This window comes from Ciona robusta, chromosome 2 (genome assembly GCF_009617815.1).
Source record: "Ciona robusta chromosome 2, ASM961781v2".
Lineage (NCBI taxonomy): Eukaryota > Metazoa > Chordata > Ascidiacea > Phlebobranchia > Cionidae > Ciona > Ciona robusta.
In genome coordinates, this window is record NC_143236.1 from 3,437,006 (window position 1) to 3,456,336 (window position 19,331).

At 35.2% G+C, this 19,331-nt stretch overlaps 4 protein-coding genes across 9 annotated transcripts; 2 read left to right on the top strand and 2 right to left on the bottom strand.

Annotated features, from left to right (window-relative positions):
* Nucleotides 1–130: 130 nt before the first annotated feature.
* LOC149740202 (uncharacterized) lies at nt 131–9,330 on the bottom strand. Of its 5 annotated transcripts, XM_089872023.1 has the most exons (11): nt 9,022–9,329; nt 8,550–8,636; nt 8,037–8,210; nt 7,591–7,776; nt 6,380–7,524; nt 5,933–6,078; nt 5,731–5,812; nt 5,361–5,531; nt 4,896–5,059; nt 4,359–4,559; nt 131–4,104 (listed from the first exon to the last, which is right to left on the bottom strand). In XM_089872023.1, exons 1-11 carry the CDS (start codon nt 9,043–9,045, stop codon nt 308–310), a joined length of 6,177 nt encoding a protein of 2,058 aa, XP_089728149.1. In that variant the 5' UTR covers nt 9,046–9,329; the 3' UTR covers nt 131–307. The 5 variants fall into 5 exon arrangements, with proteins under 5 accessions (XP_089728149.1, XP_089728151.1, XP_089728150.1 ...); XM_089872025.1 differs by lacking the exon at nt 8,037–8,210 and having other exon boundaries at nt 9,022–9,330; XM_089872024.1 differs by lacking the exon at nt 9,022–9,329 and having other exon boundaries at nt 8,037–8,349; nt 8,550–9,015.
* Nucleotides 9,331–9,811: 481 nt separating this feature from the next.
* LOC149740203 (CCR4-NOT transcription complex subunit 11-like) lies at nt 9,812–12,832 on the top strand. The gene is made up of 8 exons (XM_089872052.1): nt 9,812–10,043; nt 10,189–10,455; nt 10,746–10,950; nt 11,256–11,453; nt 11,649–11,778; nt 12,195–12,324; nt 12,397–12,504; nt 12,628–12,832. The coding sequence occupies exons 1-8, from the start codon at nt 9,924–9,926 to the stop codon at nt 12,814–12,816; spliced, it is 1,347 nt and encodes a 448-aa protein (XP_089728178.1). The 5' UTR covers nt 9,812–9,923; the 3' UTR covers nt 12,817–12,832.
* Nucleotides 12,804–14,267, bottom strand: LOC149740204 (U6 snRNA phosphodiesterase 1-like). The gene is made up of 3 exons (XM_089872056.1): nt 13,887–14,267; nt 13,521–13,714; nt 12,804–13,374 (listed from the first exon to the last, which is right to left on the bottom strand). The coding sequence occupies exons 1-3, from the start codon at nt 14,185–14,187 to the stop codon at nt 13,081–13,083; spliced, it is 789 nt and encodes a 262-aa protein (XP_089728182.1). The 5' UTR covers nt 14,188–14,267; the 3' UTR covers nt 12,804–13,080.
* Nucleotides 14,268–16,517: 2,250 nt separating this feature from the next.
* Nucleotides 16,518–18,580, top strand: LOC149740205 (E-selectin-like). Of its 2 annotated transcripts, none has more exons than XM_089872059.1 (5): nt 16,518–16,676; nt 16,869–17,045; nt 17,657–17,719; nt 17,886–18,065; nt 18,412–18,580. In XM_089872059.1, exons 1-5 carry the CDS (start codon nt 16,628–16,630, stop codon nt 18,504–18,506), a joined length of 564 nt encoding a protein of 187 aa, XP_089728185.1. In that variant the 5' UTR covers nt 16,518–16,627; the 3' UTR covers nt 18,507–18,580. The 2 variants fall into 2 exon arrangements, with proteins under 2 accessions (XP_089728185.1, XP_089728186.1); XM_089872060.1 differs by having other exon boundaries at nt 17,889–18,065.
* The last annotated feature ends 751 nt before the right edge of the window (nt 18,581–19,331 follow it).

The following is a 19,331-nucleotide window of genomic DNA, read 5'->3' on the forward strand; positions in this document are numbered from 1 at the left end:
TAAAATGTTAACCAGGTTAATTTATTGCATCAAAGTAAAATCGTTGATGGCAGATCGTGTAAACCCGTACACCTAATTAAAGTTATCATTTTTGTGCTACCCTAGTTACTTAGTTCAAACCTCAACAGCCTTCTTTATAAGAACAGTAAAAAACGACATTTTATTTAAATGCAGTGATCATAGGTATTGTCAAAAGCATGGCTCACTTTTAAACACATAATGAAAAAAGTTATTTGTTTTTTTAGACACATAATGAAAAAATTGTTTTTAAAAAACAACGGAACTTTATGGATCACAATATAGAAAGTTACATTTCGAGAAATGAAAGAATATCAAATTGTTCATTATTAGCACCATCACCAACTGAGTTTAATGAAAAAGTATCAGCGTCGATATTATTTACAGAATCCGGTGAATCAAGTTCTAAATCGTGAATTAAATCATCCAAACCATCTGGTTTGGAACTCTTAATACCAGAATACCGCACAAATGGTGCAGGGCTACAATTACGAGGTGTGCTACTGCCGGAGAGACTGCCTGTAGGTGTTGGATATTGACTGCTGGTACAAGAGGATGAGGTCCAGGGGGCACGGGTCTCTGAGCCATTAGAGTTTGATGTTGCCCCACTTGAATGACTGTAACTATCAACATCGCCCAGTAAATCAGAGATATCAGAATGCTCTGATGTCTTGTCCACAGTTTCTAACACAGATGGTGTAGGTAGAGGAGTTTGATTTCTAGTAGGTTTGGTATTTTCCTTTGATCTGATATTCTGGTATGGCTTGTGCATGATTTCTGATTTTCTTCTTTTAAGATCTGCCTTTTTATAACCCGCTAGTTTAAATGATCGCTTTGGTTTGTAGGATTCAAAATGTGTTCTTGAACTACTTAAAAGGTTGCTATTACTCGGAGCAAAACCACTTTTCAGTTTGAGAAAGTCCACAGAGTTATAATGCTTCATTGGCTTCTCAATAAGTCCATTACGAGATGCTGAAGAGAGTAAAACTGGTGGTGGTTCTGTTCTTACTCCTCCTGTTACAGGCTGCGATTGTGAACAAACATCTACAGGTAACATGACAATTCTTGCGGGCAGTGTTTGTGGATTTGGAGGCGGTAATTTGTTTGAGAAAAATGGCGATTGTCTTTTTGGTGGGTTGGAACTAGTAGTTTGAGCCAGTTTCTGCAACTCATACGAGTAATCACTGTCACTTGCGGAAGAAACTGGTAGAACAATATCTTGCATTTCTTTCAAAGCCTTGTAATTAATATTCCTTATTCCACTTTTATCTTTCTTTTTAACTGATTCAGATTTGATAGTAAGGTCTGGTGGAGAGATAACATTACCTATTTCCATCGAATGTATTTTGCATTGTGGAGGAGGCGAGTTTTCAGGTGACATTGAAACATTAGGCACAGGTATACCAAGTTTTGATGCCCTAAGAAAGGCCTCATGTGCCACAGTTAGACTGGTTAACTGCTCTATGGTTGGTATTTGAGAACAATCTTCAGCCTTTTTAACATGGTATTTTGCATTAGGACATTTACCTTCTTGTTTCTTCATATTTATTAGGGTGACATTTGATAACTGGCCCTCAGAACATGTGCATGTCATATCTTCATCTGATGAAGTATCTTGTAGATCAACTTTAGAATCACTAGGTTTATTTTCATTTTTATCTTTGGAAAGAACTTGTTCATCTGAAGAAGCCAGACTATCACGAGAAACTACTACAGAAGCAATCACTACTCTCTTCTTTTCCTTAGAAACATCCAAGCCTGGAAGAACAACATCTTCACCAGCAAGATCTTGAGGAAGTGGAAGAATTTCCTCTTGCCTCTCTTTATCATTTTCATCTGAACTCATAGTCAGTTGATCCGACAAAGAAAACATTTTAATCTCATTGTCTTCTTTCATAACATCCAGACTTACATCTTGATCCGGATCAACTTTTGTTGGAATGAAAGAGGTAAGAGGTTCTTTCAGGGTCTCAGAAGGTTGTTTTAAAATCTCGACAGGTTCTTTCACATTTCCAAGAGGTTCTTTTTGGCTTTCAAAAGTTTTTTTGACCAGTCCAGCAAGTTCTTCGAAATGCTTCGGAGGTTCTTCTACCTTAGGAAGTTCTTGCATGGGCTCATGAGGTTCTTCCTCACTCTCGAAAGTTTCTTTCATATTCTTAGAAGGTAGTTCCACACACTCAGTAGACTCTTCCGTACTCTTAAAAGATGTTTTCATACTCTCAGGAATTTTTTCTACACTTCCCGGAAGTCGTTCCACAATTTTAGAAGGTTGTTCTTTACTGTCAATACAGTCTTCCTCACTCTCACTACATTCTTCTAGACTCTCGGGAGTTGCTTCCGGACGCTCATGAGTTGCCTTGTCACTCTCATGCGATTCTTCCACACTCCCAGCAGATTCTTTCACATTTATAGGAAGCTTTTCCATGCTGTCACTAGATTCCTCCACACTTTTAGAAGGTTCCTCCATAATCTTAGGTTTGTCCACAATTTCAGAAGGTTCTTTCATACTCTCATCATATTCTTCTATATTCTCAGATTGAATAGAAGAAGAATGAACACTGTTTGCATCTTCTGAACTCATAGTAGAACTGATTGAAAAAATAGAATGCTCAAACATTGGTAAGGGAGATGCTCTGGTTTCCATTATACCTTTATTTTTCTCATTTAAAACTACGCTATGTTCGATGTTATCAAAGATATCTTCTGTCGCATTACTTTCCAAAATTTTTTTGATACTCTTAGAAGGTTCTTCCACACTCTCGGAAAGTCGTTTCACAGTTTTTTTGGGTTCTTCCACACACTCAGTAAATTTTTCGGTAATTCCATGAGTTTTTTTTACCCTCTTGAATAGGTTTTCCAGAGTTTCAGAAGGTTCCTTCATACTCTTAGATTCTTTTACAATCTCAGCAGGTTCTTGCACATTCTCAGAAAATTCTTCCTTACTCCCAAAAGGTTCTTCCACACTCTCGGACAGTTCTCCTTCTTGACTATGAAAAGGTTCCTCCTCACTCTTAGGTTCTTCCCCATTCTCATCATATTCTTCCAAACTCTCAGATTGAATAGAAGAAGAATGAACACTGTTTACATCGTCTGAACTCATATTAGAACTGATTGAAAAAATAGAATCTTTAAACAAGGAAGATGATCCAGGTTCCGTTTCATTTTCAATTTTCTCATTTAAAACTGCACCACACTCAATGTTATTTGGGATATCTCTCACATTGCTCTTAAAAATTTCTTTCATACTTTTAGAAGGTTCATCCATACTCTCTGGAGGTTCTTCCACACACTGAGTAAATTCTCCCGTACTCACAGAAGGTTCTTCCACAGTCTCAGAAAGTTCTTTCTGACTTTTAGAAGGCTCCTCCATACTCTTGGGTTCTTCTACACTTTTGGGTTCTTCTACACTTTTATAAGGTTCTTCCACGATCTCAGAAGGTGCTTTTATACTCTCATCATATTCTTCTATATTCTCAGATTGAATAGAAGAAGAATGAACACTGTTTACATCTTCTGAACTTATAGCAGAACTGATTGAAAAAATAGAATGCTCAAACAACGGGAAGGGAGATGCTCTTGTTTCTTTCATATCTTCATTTTTCTCATTTAAAACTACACTATGTTTGATGTTATCACAGATATCTTCTGTCACATTACTCTCAAAAATTTCTTCCATATCCTCGGAAGGTTCTTCCACACTGTCAGGAGATTCTTCCAAACTCTCAGATTGAATAGAAGAAGAATGAACACTATTTACATCGTCTAAACTCATATTAGAACTGATCGAAAAAATAGAATCTTCAAACAAGGATGATGATCCAGGTTCTGTTTTATCTTCAATTTTTTCATTTAAAACTGCACCACGTTCAATGTTATCACAGATATCTTCTGGTGTATTAAGTTTAGGTTTAAGAAACTTTTGTTCTGTTTTTAATGGTGATTTTTGAGCTTTTGATTCTGTGGATTTTGTAGCATCATACTTGGGTCCATCATCTTGTGAGGATGAGGTTGGATCTTCTGTATCTTCAACTACGATCGTCTCCATCGGTTGCTCTTGACTGAACAACTCAGCTGGGATTTCTTCACCTAGAGCATTTATGAATTTTGAACAAAAATACATACTAAATAAAAAGTAATATTTAAATATGTAAGCCCAATTAAGTTCACTAATATAGAATCATTAAAACGAACACATAAATACCCTGGGCAAATGTTACATTTGAAGTATTCGCTAAAACACAAGAAGTTTTGCTGACTATCCATCAATAGTCTATAACATATTTTACATATTTTATACAAACCATTGTCTATCTATTACTGTAATTCAACTTAAAGCTTACCCAATAAAATTGCTTCTTCATTCTCAAATTGTTGCAAATGTGAATGACGGGTGTCGGTAGTTGGATCGGCGGGTGTTTCCATCATCGTTAAACCCTGTTTCTCCCATAGCACCATGTGTATTTCGCGAGGGGGAATCTTTGGAGGCCGAGTTTGCCACAGAGATATCGGCTTCAGGTCATCACAACACAACCACCTGTTAGCTGTATATTGGAATATTGTTAAGTTGGGCAAGGTTTTTTTATATTTAAACTACCACAAGGGTATGAAGCTTTTAAATGTTTGTGTTATGATTTCATCTATGTTTAAAGGTATGTAAACTGTTTCGTAATCATAATACAGAAACTATTACTTCATGAACTGAGTTAAATACAATATTTAGGCAATTTTCGATTCAATCCTCTTTTCCATACTACACAATTCATAAGTATGTGTAAAATAAGGTAATGAATCTTAGTGTTGAGATAATGCCCAAAATCTGATCTAAATCTCAAGGGTACTAACATGCCGCCCAATAACAGATATCTAGTAAGTAATACCTTTGCAATCCCGCACCCACAATATAAAGTGGTTGAATGGTGACGTAATGTATTGAATCACTGCAGTTACGGAGTACAAGTGACCTTGGATACCAAAATCCAACACCTTGAATCGGTTGTGTGGGAGTCCTTGTTCAAAGTGAAGCATTATGCATGGTGGAATCCTATGATAAAAATGTTATATTAGTTTATAATATACATATAACAGTATCGGAAATTGAATTTAAAATAAAATAATGAGTTTTCTTTTAAGGTTTTAATCTGTACATATAAAGTTCATTTTTGTTTTATTATTTTCTTGTTAAAATACATACCGAAAGTTATTCTATTCCTTGATTAATGGGCCATTCATCTTAAAAGCTCATGCCAAACGATAGGTTAAAAAGACAGAATACAACTTTTCTATCAAAAATATTAAAATTCCGCCAAATATTTAAACTGTAATTCCACAATAGAACAACTTACTTTTCCATCACCATTGTCATAACTTGGTCTGAAGCTGAACATGAAAAGCAAGATCGTGGAAACGTTGCATTGAGTGGATGGAAGTCAGGGGTTGTTGATGGGAAAGATACAAGATTAGTTGTTACTCGTCGTACATTCTTATATTCGCATTCATCACACTCAAATTCCCACCTGTTTTGTAATGTTAAATTGCTATAAAGTAAAAACACATATGTGTAATGTTAGCTTTTAGGAGTCTCTGGGGTGACATGTTGATGGCAACCTAACTTTATAAACATAGGTGATACTATGTCTAGCACTCTGTTTTTAAGGTAAAATAAAATAAACCATGCTGTTGCTAAGTACAGCCTACTTAAGTAATTGTGCTTACCTTAGCGTCAGTGAAAATAAATGCGAAAGGGATTCCAATTTGAGGATGTTTGGGAACAGTTCAAAGCAGCTTTCATGAGCACCTGTTAGAAAACATAAATGTTAAATAAAATAAAAACATTAAGCTTCTGGGCTATTGTATACAAATTGCAGCTTTACATTACAAACCCTGGTCCACACAAATACAAATAGAAATATCCTACCCGGTTTCAGAAAAGGCAACTTTAGAAGCAGTAGATCAAGCACACGTGTACGTGCTTTGTTTAACTTGGAAAAGATTTGAGAAATATCATCTTCAGCTGCAGGGTTGTTATGCTTTTGCTGACAAACATCATAAACCGAACATAACCTGGGAATGCAAAACTGTTATTGATCAAATCTAGTAGGCAGATACTGCTTATTTAAGTTGTAACAAACTGCCTATTTAAGTTGTAACAAAGCTATCTTTCGGAAAAAAACTTCACTAAAAGGCAACTTTATAAGGGTTTAGGGTGGCATTTTCAGGTTATTTAATCAAAAACAGTAATAGGCACCAAACCTGAGCCAAAGGTAGGCCTAAAATTTTGCATTGCATTAATCAGTTAACAATACAACCAAAAGTTAGACAGCTGTGGTTTGGTTCTTATAAACTAACATACAGTCATACACACCTATGAAACGTGGCATATTTCCCCATATTACAGTTGATAGCAGCTCGTATATTAACACTGAACATGATGGCTGTTAGAATCGAATCTAACCAACAACTGTTCTGTTTATTCTGCCATTGAACGTTGTATTTATATTTTGGTGGAAGACAAAGCTCCTTTAAACTGTCCCCGCTGTTTAATTCTTCAGGTGTTGGATACTTTTCAATATCTTTTACATTGGGGATAGCAGTTTGAAATATTTTGAGAAATTGTTCTTTTTCTTCAGGTTTTCTACCTATTTCCATATTTTTATCATTTTTAATAGAAGTTTGTAACAGTGAGGTAGCTTTATCATCTGCGTCAATGTTCTCAACTACATTCGATGCAACAGTTTCTATAGTTAAGTTAGCATTTGAATCTTCTGGCAAGTTCAACCCAACAGTTGAACTAATCACACTAAAGTCCGTTACATTTTGATCCTCTTGCTGTTTTGTTGTTGTGTCCTCCAGTATTATACTTGCAGAGTCTTCCATGCTAGCATGCGCTACAGGTTCATTTAAGATTACAGAGTTTTTAAGTTTATTATCTTTGACCTGAATGTCATTATCTGTCATAAAATCAACATCCATTGATTGGCATATTTCGTCAAGCAAATTTTGTTCCGGCAATATTGGATCATTATTGGGTGCTGAAAAATGTGCCTCAGATGAGAGAGCAGACTCCAAAACGGATAGTTCTTTAATGACTGGTTGTATTTCTTCTGAATGGAAAATATTTATTTTACGGTTTGATTGAAAAGTTAACTCTGTTTCTGGTGTAAGTGTATGATCTGTGACATCGTTCCCGGAATAATCACTGCTGGTGTTTTCAGGTGTAGAAGTTAAGCTGTCTAAGATCATCTTAGCTTCTTGTTCGGTTACACCATCATAATAGGGAATGTTGGAATCGTTCGTTAAGGATGATGTAAATGGGAGGATAGATGGAAGATCTTCTAGATCATCATCTACTTGTGCATGGTGGGACTCTAACATGAGACGCTTTTTCTTTTCGTTATGTGATGGGCGCTTTGTTTTCTTTCTTTTTCTTCTTCTTGAATTAACTGCCTCAAACACATTGTGATTAATAATGAAAGGTGTCAAGTCTTCCTCAAATAATGGATACTGACACTGAAATATATAAAACACATAATATTAATATTGTGCACTAAAAAATTCTAAACTGCACTTTCGTACATTGTCTTGTGCGCAGATGTACATCGCTTGTTCAAAGTTGAATTGGCACAACTGCAATGGGACAGGGTGGTAGCTGGTGCTGCAATTTGCACACAACCTTTTTCGTGGTTTGAATCCTCGATGAGAGGCTGTTTCAGCTTCGTTGTTGAATAACATGGCGCTTGACAAGTTGCTGTCAGATTGATCCTAAAAATAGGCATAGTTATAATATAATGTTGGAAATATATAGCAGCGCCAAACCATTAAATACAAGGATATACTGATCAAGAAAATACCGTCCATATATACATATAAAAAATGAAACATATAATCAGTTAAGTTTTATATAGAATTTAAACTATTTTTTTTATCTTCAGCAGTAAATCTTTTTGTTGTGCTTTTGTTAATAAAAACAAAGTGATCTTGAGCCACTATCCACCAGTGCACAAATAAATTGAACTTCTTACCACAAACATGAAAAGGTTTTCATCACAATTATTCACACGACGCATGTCACTGTTGCCCAGGTTATACAGTGTTGCATCATTAGTGGTATTACTTGGGCTCTGCACATCATCTGGCATTTGTGAGCTCAGAGAAACAATACTACAGTTTGTTATGTTTTCAAACACACGATTGCTCTTTCAAAAAAAGAAGAATCGTAAGATCCTTTGCCGCCTTGGGTCTGGTATTTCAATGAGTCTTTAGCTCAAATGAGCAGTTTTTCAGACAACAGACAAATATTCTATAGCTAAACGTGGATATGTCTTAAACATATTTCTGTAAAACAAACCAATCATATTGAAAAACTAACAAAAGCACTAATAGAATAGAAACCCTCTTTGGAAAGCTCAATATTTTCAGGAGTTTTTTAAGTTTTGATAACAACAAAAGTGATTTTTTACAGGGAGCTTCTTAATACAAACCAATCGATTAAAAATGACAAATATTTAACAAATGTGCTCTTATAAAGAACTCACCCAATCATCTTGTGACCCTTTTGTGCAAACATTCACACAGCTGTGATCAGAATGTGTAGGGTCATCAAGTTTATCACAAAATTCAGTCTATCATATTACCAAATAAGGAAAGAAAAGATATATGTTAGTACTATAAATTCATTCAATAAAAAACTATGTCATGAAATGCACATTAGTGCTATGAGCGCGAGGGTATACCCACCATAGAAGACTTTTTTCGCTATCTTTGTCGGACTCTTTATATTTACATCCAACTTATAAACTACACAAAAGCTCAAATAAACAACATCAGAGATCATTTGCAAAATCCAAATACGAATATCATCAAAACACAACGCGCACTTAAGCATAATACACATGTTCATTATAACAGTATCATAATAGAGGACTTCAAGAAAAAGCAAAATAGTAAACAAAAACAAAACCGCCATGTTTACACTTAGATCATTACAATTTCGTCATTTTCACTTACAGATAAACTCGAATCCAAGTCCATAACTTCAGCTGTGCTGCTTTAAAAAATGACGATAGTAAATGAAAAAATGTCTCAAACGTTAAAGTGCTATAGCTCCAACGTTTAATTGAGAATGAAAAAATATAATTGCTTCAACGTCATATATAAACTGTACAACAACTAAGAGCTCCTTGGATTTCGCAAGAATACAGAAGAATTGCCTTTATTACGTATTCTTTGCGCACCTACCAACAACCATCAAATCGATTTCAGAACGAAACAGCGTAGTAGTGATTCACAATGACGTCATACAACAATTATTGCGCATGCGCTAGAAAAATTTCACGTGCTTCGCGCGTAATCAGTCAAAAAAAAAAGAAAATAGAAATTTGTTATGCGAAAACCAGTGAGGTTTATTCGCTTCGTATTGTTTTTCTGGGTGATTTAAACCAATGTATATTTAACTACATATACATTGTTTAAACTTTATCTACATTTGATTTATATACACATTACCTGAACTTGAAAGCACGCGCGCAAAACGTTATTGATTTTTATCTACGGGAAAAGCATTCGGTTTTTGTGTTTGAACACTAAAAGAATATTTTAAATGAATTATTTCCTCCCGAAACGCCACTGACGTTTCTATGTAGCGCTGGTGAAGCGTAACTATTTTGCCTTTTTTGTTCTGTTTACAAATCGCAGTTAGGTTAGGTTGGGAAGCGTCGCAAGTTCATTTGTGAAACGGGGTCAGTTGGAAAGTGTGTTACTGGCGTCATCATAACAAATCGAAGTGGTAGTGGAGGAATCAGTGTTTAATAATAAAAATATTACGATACTTTCTGTAATAGGTGTATTATTTATCAAATACAGGTTCATCAAGTCAGACTCAACATACTTTAATCAGCAATTGTTAAACAATGTCACTGTCGTTGAAAGAGTTAAGCAACTTATTGGGTTTTCTGCAAGAAGAAGAGATAGCAAATCAACAATTTGAAAGCTTTTCGCCAGCCTTGCAAAAAGCAGGTTTTAATAAACAGGTAAAACTAGCGTTTTAACTTTACATTTTTTATGAAATGCTGTCTGTTTTTAATACTTCTTTTGAAATCCAATAAAGCAAATTGGATTTCATATTGTTAGATGATTGGAGTATATTGTGAATGAAATTAAATCAACTTTTTTCAGGATCATTTCCGAGTTGGTTCCTCAGTGGTACTTCTGTTACAACACAAAGACCTCCTACCCGGCCAACACCAAAGACTTGCTGCTATTTATTTACTCTTTGACATGTATAAGAACGAGCCCATGGCTGCCAATCCTTTTGCTCCGGTGTTTATTCATCTACTGCAACCTGGTGGACAAGATGAACAGAGCTCGAAAAATCATTCCTACCCAACTGCGTTTGGTAAAATACCAGCACTCACTCCACAGGAAAAATCTTTTCTCTCACAGGTGATAAAGTTATTATTATTATATTAATATAGGTGATAGAAAACTTTTCACGCTTTATATCACATATTGTAATGTGAATAGTGTAAACTGTAAAAATATAGAATATATCTAGAAACTTTAAATCTGTTCATTCATATTTAAAAACTAGGATAAAAAATCGTAAAAAACCTAATCTCTTTAAAGTATAACATATAATACCAATAGTACCAACAGTTCACACTTCACAGTTCTTTTTTAGGTAAAAAGCTATTTTAGCAGTACAATGTTTGTTATAAAAGCTACTTTTTTAGTTAGTAGCTGGCCCAAATAAAGACCTTCTAAAGAAGTCACCAACAACAATCCTATCAAATAAAAGTGGGTCGAACCATAATTTTGATTTGAGTGGTCTTCAGTTATCACTAGTTGAGAAACAATCACAACTTCCTACAACAAACAAAGCTGGAATATCTTGTGTTATTTCAAATCCAGATGTTTTGGACACTACTCCTGTAAATGGTAAAAAGCTTTAAAATATCAATTTAGGATTCCTATTTTAAAGCCATGGTGAATTTGTGACCAGTTCAACATTTCAAAGTTATGAGGTTCTTTGAGAAACAGTCAGTTTGTCCTATTTCTATGGTTACCATAATCTATACCCTTTTGATTTTACCCTATTGTATTAACTACTAATGTCTGTTATTTTGTCTTTTAAAAGATACAATGCCATGAGCTGGAAACCCTGATAGATTATATAACATATCCATTAATTCATAGGACCTACATAGCATATAAGCTATCTAAAATACCAATGATTTTTTTAGCCAAATCGAAACAAAAAGTGATTGAATCGTTACTCACTGGTCACAAAGCTCCGATGATGCAGAATCTTCGTCCGGAGTTTATTCGTCCAGCTCCTCCTCTTCACCCTTGCATGGATGAGTTGGTTTGGATGAATCCCAGTGATTATTCTTGGCACAATTTCATGTGGGACACCAGCATGGGGCAGAACATAAACACAGGTATTTATTCGATATGGCTGGTTAACATAGTGAATGTATGTTTCCAATTTCCATACTCACTTAATGGTAATTGCTCCAACCTAGTGTTTTGTTATCGGTTGTAAATTGTCAGTAATACTAATACATTAAGAAAAAATCAAAAAAACAATACCCAATTTTTTATAACAAGTTTGTAAAACAATTGGTATTATTTAGGTGTTGAAGTAAAGAGACTCATGGCAAAAGCATTCAAAAATCCACTAACAGTGCCACAGCAGAATCAACTTCTACAAGAGCTAAACAATGATCAGAAACTTGTGTACCATGTTGGTCTAACTCCCGCCAAGTTAGTTGAACTGAGATATATATTCTATTTACAACAGTATAGCATATTGGCATACCTATTTTATTCATGTGGCTAAGGTCTTACAGAGTAAAACAGCATAGGACATTGGGATCTGGGACTTAGGCCAGAGTTATACCCAGACCCGATACCCAGGGTGTTACATCTGATTTAATAATTAGTCATACTGAATTTAGAGAGTTAAAGTAATGTTTGTTAATTAAGTGCCTTGTCAAAATACACGTAAGCCTCTCAATACTGAAAATCGAACACTTAATCTTTACTTACAATGCCATCGCTTATCCACTGTGGTACAGCACCAGACAAAGTATATAGTAGTCTAAATATACAGAGAAAACTTATTAGTGTTAAACTTAGTGTGTTCTTTTTACTTTTGTTAAACTGATCCACCTCTTAAGGTTGCCAGATCTTGTGGAAAACAACCCTCTGGTTGCAATTGAAGTACTTTTAATGCTCATGCAATCAAGTCAAATCACAGAGTATTTCACAGTGTTGGTTAATATGGAAATGTCTTTGCATTCAATGGAGGTAAATACTTCACAATTTCATGGTCCTGTATTTGAATGTGTTTAAGCTTTATAATTAATGTTTTTTGTGCAGGTTGTAAATCGTTTGACCACAGCTGTTGACTTGCCCACAGAGTTTATTCATCTTTATATTTCTAATTGTATTTCAACGTGTGAGACTATCAAAGACAAGTACATGCAGGTTTGTGAAACATTTTACATACAGATAATGTTTGGAATTAACATACAGATATTATATTGTTTAATGCCTACTGTATGTTCACCATGCATGAACTGATTGATATAACAGGACTTACTTTTACAGAATCGCTTGGTGCGTCTTGTTTGTGTTTTTCTTCAATCTCTTATTCGAAACCGGATTTTAAACGTCACAGAATTATTTATTGAGGTCCAAGCCTTTTGCATCGAATTCAGCCGAATAAGGGAAGCTGCTGGATTATTTCGATTGCTCAAACAACTTGATAATAGTGAGGCAGAGAATGTGAAAAAATAAATTTATTTCGTTGAGATTTTGTGTTGATATAGTCAGTGAAAAAGAAAACAAATTTAATCAGCTTTATTTACTGAAGATTGTTTAAAAGAAGTACACAGAAACAAATAGATGAGTGTTATTGTTATTAAAGTAAAACACAAGGATAATATGATATACATAAGCAGCTTCAATTTTGTACTGAAGATCTTTAATTTCAGAACTTGTATAACGTGTTTCTATAGTAGTATGATTGGTTTAAATTATGCATAGCCTATATGTGCCTGGTCAAGATTTGTAGTTTATTTCAAACTTGAAAAGTCGATTTCCACATTTACAAACTAAATTATTTGCTTCAAAAGAAAATAACTCTGGTGATTCAATGAACACTTCGGACCAATGGGTCTGAAATATCTCAAGCTGCTTTTTCCAATTTTGTTCGAAGATATTTCCAAGTGTCCAAGATATACTTATGTGGAAGGAAGGGTTCTCATAATAGCTGTCGCACTTGTAATCTTTTAATGGTTTGTTTATGTGGTCCACAAGGGTATGTAACTTGGCAAGAATGAAAGGTGATGTAACCTAAAAAATAAAATGGTGCGAATATATAGAGAACTACATAACGTCATATATTATCTAAAAGTAAGGTCCTATGGCACAGAACATTAGGAAAGCGAGAATATATGCCAGAGTTAGCCCTATTACGTCCAGATATATTATTATCTTACCTCAAATCCACAAAAAGATCTTGTCTTTTCATCATTGACATAAAATTTCAAATCACAAGAAAAATTTAAAAGAACTGGAGACAATTTCTGGGCACAGCCTTGAATTCCCTCAACAAGAGGTTCAATAAAATGATGTGGAATCGCAGAAGTTCGAGACACACTCAGGTGGAAATCATCAACTATTTTCCAATGATCTGTTAAAAATAAAGTTTTTAGCTGTCTAAACAAAACATTCCAATATGGCAATATTGTTGACAAATTTAAAACAAAAACGATTTTCAAAATATATTTAGTCTTAAGTTACAATATAGAACCATACCAAGGTTATTGTAACAACTATACTGTACATAAAACATACCCAATTACCTAAGCCTTGAAATTGCAACAAATCTTCAACGTAAGATCTCAGCTCATTACAGTGGTGATCTGGGTAAGGGATGTAAAGGAAAGTGGCCCAATTTCCTTTCACATGTTGAAAAGATCTTACACGTCCCTGATGTTTGGTCGGATCGTTGTGCTTCGTTTGTTCTGTGGCATACAAAGCACATATTGCGTCCGGGACAACCAGCTTTAACTTTTGAGAGCTCGCAGTATTAGTTTTACTGATTGAAATTGATTCCTCATCAGAACTACTACTGTACTCTCCAAGCATTTCTAGCGAGTTCATTGTTCACTTATCAAATATCTTCAAAATAAAATCAAAGATTGTTCTTGATAATGAAATAAAATATAAAATTGTAAATAAAAAAAAACTTTACGATTGGGGATTACCCATGCTTAGGGGATTACCCTACTATATTTTATTTTCTTATGGGGAGTGCATACAGAGCGCGTGTTGTTCGAGCGTGCATAAAACAAGAGTACAACCACAAAATACTGTTTTTATATTGTTTGTTTAAAAACAGTATTAGAAAAAGAAATATCTCGACGATATTACATGTTCGGTGTTTATTTGTTTCCCAGAGACAATTATAATCTTCTAGTTAGATGTTTGGACATATACTTACATAAGAAAAAATTGATCGCAATCCAACTGGAACTCTTGAAAAACAAAACGTCCCTCACTTTATTGCGACATATACTGTAATTTTCTACGATTAATGTTGCGCCACGGGTTTGACTTCAAATTAACTTATTCAGACAATACGTCAACGGAAATCTAGTTTTCGAACAATAGAAGAATTCAGATTGGTATATTGTATCACCGTACTACGTCATGTCTTTGATTTTTTCCTGTAATATCACTTGGGGATTACCCTGGGTAGTTAAAGACTGCCAACTGTATATATGTGACGGTGCATATGCGTGTCTAATTCAGTTAAATCACATTTGATTGGAAATGGTTGTCGTGAGTCAATTGACGCTGTTTATTCATTTATGGACAATCGCTGTAAGTAGTTTTACCAAGTATAGTACTTTAGTGAATATTATTTCCTTCAATTTATTATGAAAATTATGGTTGAATATGAGTTTTAACATGTACATTTATAACCAGAAAAAATTGCACTAATTTACTTAAAGATGGAGAAGTCTGTATAACTAAGATCATGAACATAAATACTATCATTACGTGTTGCTGTCTCTTTGTTATACCAATCTATTGTTCCCCTTCAATACAACGCGTTTACAAAGACATTCCAAAAATTGTATTACAAGGCCGGCAATTTATTAAAAACCGTCTATTGCCAACACATAACTATCCCTAACTGTTCTTATGTCCCCATTTTTTTAATTGGCGGCATACAGTTTTATATTTTTGTATAGTAGGATGGGGGGAGATGGGACACCTTTAGCACATAATTTTCAAATATCGTGATCGTGTTTTAAACATTTAACAATGGTCTATATATGGGAGTTGTGAGGATACGGTTTTATAATTCTCTGTATTTTTATGTTTATTATCGAATTGGACGAGAAAATAGAATGAACAGGTGTTCCATCTTTCCCCGTCCTAAATGTTCTTTGCCTGCTACCAAATGAGACGATAAATGAGAATGAGAACAAAGATCATCTTACCCGAACATATACCGCTGGTACTCGTAATTCCAGAGACAAATCGTGTTTATGTTTTTTAATCTAATCAATTCTTTATTCCTGTTTGTTAGATGGCGGAGTACAACTTGGTTGCAATCAAAATATGGTTGTGGGTGGTGCATTATAATTTACATTGGATTATTCCACTACTGCTATTTACTATTTTGATGCTGTTAATTTTCCACACTCTGTTTGGCCCCATGAACCCACCGTTGCGGAATAATTATAAATAGCTGCCGAAGAGAAACCAAGATTATACTTTCAAAGCAATGTTTTATAAGAGCAGATATCAAATGCAATACTTCAAACATCATATCATACAGTTGCCTAACTGTGGGATTGATGCTGTTAGCAAATGTCGTATAACTTCCTATACATGCCAATCATGTTTTTTGATTAATATTGTTTTTTCTTTGGTCTTGAGGATAAGGTTATAGAAGTCTATAAATATTCCAGTAATAAGTGGCACGTTCAAACCAAATATAACAGACTTTACTACCAGAGCAAACGTTTCTTTTATAGCGTACCCTTAAAGATTGGCAATTGGGAACTGATACGATGTGATGTCAACAAAATAATATGGTTTCCCTTACACCCACAGATGGTGAAACACTTTCCACGTCATGTGTGACGTGCATGTGTTAAACTTCCGCACATTTCGACACTCTTGGTAATTAGTAGCTATAACATACCGCAAACGACGTGACATGCAATGAATATAGTAACATGGATAAATTCAATACACAACGCTTTTGTGGAATATAAATACATTTCCTGTGTATTTATTTTGCCTGAGAATTGTGTTTATGCTTTATCGAGCAGCTCGATAAAAAGAAGTAATTTAAATTAACAACCGAACCTGCAAATACACGCAGTTTGTAATTTCACACCATGACGTTGGTTGTTTATTGGTACAAGTGTTTAGAAAGTTGCTTTTCGTGCGGCCACGTATATCTCGAGGAGCTTGAAAATGACCAGGTGCGTCACACATGCTATATAAATCCGTTGCATGAAGGAGAGAGACATCAGTGTATTAGTTTTTGTCGTGGGTATTGTGTCTTCGCTCATCAGACATGGTTATCAGGACGATTTTTTGCTATTTTGTCTTAATTAGTGTTGTCGGTAAGTATACATTGTGTATTATATTCCCATTAGTGTTTGAAACGCCTAAAAGCAACGAATACCTGTTATGCTAAGCTTTATGGTAAAAAAATTTCGTTATACTTAAATCTGCCTTTACTACGTCATGATTTTTATTTTACGTGAGACACCGGTCAGACCATGCACCTATACTTAACATTATTCTGTATGCAGCTTCAGCTCAGTTTTGTGATCCGCTTCCCGAACTGGCGAGGGGCATAAAGAAATGCAACCAAGATCTTATTTTCACACGATGTGATTTCGTTTGCAACGAGGGCTTGACTATAGTCGGTCCCTCTGTTACAGCTTGTATTTTTGGCAATTGGTCATCTGATATGCCGACCTGCGAAGGTATGACTTTGTATTGTAAGCTTATACGCATAGTGTAGGGTGGGGACGAGTTGGGACATCTTTTCATTCAATTTTCTCGTCCAATTTGGCAGTAAACAAAGAACATTCAAAGAATTACTTTTTCCGCACGACTCCTATTCAAGGAAAACTTTTCCGCACGACTCCTATTCAAGAAAAACTTTTCCACACGACTCCTATACACCGTTTGCTAATTGTTTAAAACAGGGTCAGGATATTTGAATATTATTCGCTGTAGGTGTTCTATTTTACCCCACAGAACTTTACACCAACACGTGCCTGTCAAATAGGCTGTCCTTGGGATGTCAATAAACTTATTTTTACAAACACGCAATTGAGATATACAGTAGGATGGGGGGAAGATGGGACACTTTTTAGCTCTATTTTCTCGTCCCATTTAGTAGTAAACAAAGAACATTTAAAGAATTATAAAACTAAATCCTTATGACTCCCATAAACCGTTATTAATTGTTTAAAACACGTTTAGGATATCTGGATATTATGTGCTTAAGGTGTCCCATCTTCCCCCACCCTACTATACTATAACTAAACATAATTAGTCGTCTTTCATAAAACTTTTGATATTTAAACAGAACCTAAAATGAATGAAGAAGTTCAATTGGAAGGAACCCCGGAAAATCAAGGAAAATACTTCGGTATGTAATAAAACTGTGTTTCGTTCAACGTATAGCTTATCTACGAAAAAATAACAGTAGCCCATTAAATTCTTAGCTGTGTAATCTTAGCTTTGGAAACAGTTTTTATTGCTGTAATCTGGCGGAGTGTGTAATTTTCTGACACGTATTACGGTGTACGTTGCAGTAGGAGTGTGTGATAAAGATCCTGCCCAACCCGAAAACGGAGCAGTGACGTGTCTCGATATTTTGACTTTGAAGTATTGCTGGTACAGTTGTGACGATGGTTACACATTGAATGGTCTACCAAGCTACATTTGCAGTGCCCACCAATGGTTTGGAGAACCGCCCGTTTGTAAACTGCCAGGTACGTTGGAGTAGGGTTGGAAATGTGGTACAACTTTTCATTCTATTTTCTCGTTCCATTTATTGATAAACAAAGAACAGTCACAGAAATATAAAACCATATCCTTACGACTCCCATGGACCGTTGTTAATTGTTTAAAACATGATCACGATAGTTGGATATTATGTGCCAAAGGTGTGCCATCTTACCCCACAGCACTATATATAAGGTCCAAGCGAAGATTAATATACTAAAGCGGTAAACGGTCTAAATGCAAGACCCCATTATGTGCCTCAACAGTAGGACCTCATCTTTTCATATAATAGAATTTACATATCTGTATTTATACCACTCTTCTATATTGCAGGTACTTCGAACAAAACGCAAAATGGTGAACAACGCGCCCCAGTCAAATCCAGTACTGCTCTTAACAACTTGACAAATATGTTATGTCGCGATTGAAGCAGTCACGTTTCCGCTAGCAGTAGTTGTTTTCCGTAATTTTTCGAAACGAATTATTAAAATTCCAAACCATATGTTGCAGTCTAAAATTAATGGATCCGGCTGTGCTAAGGTTTTTGGCAGAAGCTCGCAACAGGATTATACCAGGTTTACACACATAGTCAGTTGTTGCCATCAAAGACTGTACCGCTCAACTTAGCAGAAATTTTACTCTTTAATACAGTAACACTTTGCGATCTTTTATACCAACGCGTCAATTTTCGAAAAAATGTTAAAAAGATCATGTTCTTTCAAGTAAGACCCTATCGGATTTAGAGTAACGCAACATCTGCAATGGACAACTGTATAATAACCAATTTAAAATCCGCTCTTTAGCCAAAAAGATCAAAGGTGTTTGTATGTTAAGCTAAACAATATCCTTTGTGACGTACTATCTCTTCACAAAGTAAAACCATTTAACGTTTACTGGACACATATATAATACATCAATAAGAGGGCAGGATAATTAGCGATCGTCAGGTTACACGCATAATTAAGCAACGAATCATGAACGCGTGCGTCAATTATATAACTTGGATGCGGCGTTTACATGAGTTTTTCTGCAATCATTTTCTGTTTGTCCGGTAACCGTTGTTGAGCCAGCCACTCATCGCATAGCTGGCATGTCGGACATTTTCGGAATGGGAATCGGCTCGGGCAAGATAGCAATTAAAGCACAAACTGCCGCTCAGGGTGATTTGATTTGCTGCAACCGCATTCTCCCAACAGCAAGACATGCAATTATCGCAATTAAAGCATGTTCCTGACGATCCTATTTTGAGTGTG

Coding starts and splice junctions, on each gene's coding strand:
- LOC149740205 (XM_089872059.1), top strand. CDS start 16,628: ATGGTTATCAGGACGATTTTTTGCTATTTTGTCTTAATTAGTGTTGTC. Junction 17,046..17,656: donor TGATATGCCGACCTGCGAAG/GTATGACTTTGT, acceptor ATATTTAAACAG/AACCTAAAATGAATGAAGAA. Junction 17,720..17,885: donor AAATCAAGGAAAATACTTCG/GTATGTAATAAA, acceptor TGTACGTTGCAG/TAGGAGTGTGTGATAAAGAT.
- LOC149740204 (XM_089872056.1), bottom strand. CDS start 14,187: ATGAACTCGCTAGAAATGCTTGGAGAGTACAGTAGTAGTTCTGATGAG. Junction 13,715..13,886: donor GTTGCAATTTCAAGGCTTAG/GTAATTGGGTAT, acceptor TATTTTTAACAG/ATCATTGGAAAATAGTTGAT. Junction 13,375..13,520: donor GATCTTTTTGTGGATTTGAG/GTAAGATAATAA, acceptor TTTATTTTTTAG/GTTACATCACCTTTCATTCT.
- LOC149740203 (XM_089872052.1), top strand. CDS start 9,924: ATGTCACTGTCGTTGAAAGAGTTAAGCAACTTATTGGGTTTTCTGCAA. Junction 10,951..11,255: donor GGACACTACTCCTGTAAATG/GTAAAAAGCTTT, acceptor TGATTTTTTTAG/CCAAATCGAAACAAAAAGTG. Junction 12,505..12,627: donor TCAAAGACAAGTACATGCAG/GTTTGTGAAACA, acceptor TTACTTTTACAG/AATCGCTTGGTGCGTCTTGT.
- LOC149740202 (XM_089872023.1), bottom strand. CDS start 9,045: ATGGACTTGGATTCGAGTTTATCT. Junction 5,813..5,932: donor GTTGCCTTTTCTGAAACCGG/GTAGGATATTTC, acceptor GTTTTCTAACAG/GTGCTCATGAAAGCTGCTTT. Junction 4,560..4,895: donor GTGGGTGCGGGATTGCAAAG/GTATTACTTACT, acceptor TCCAATATACAG/CTAACAGGTGGTTGTGTTGT.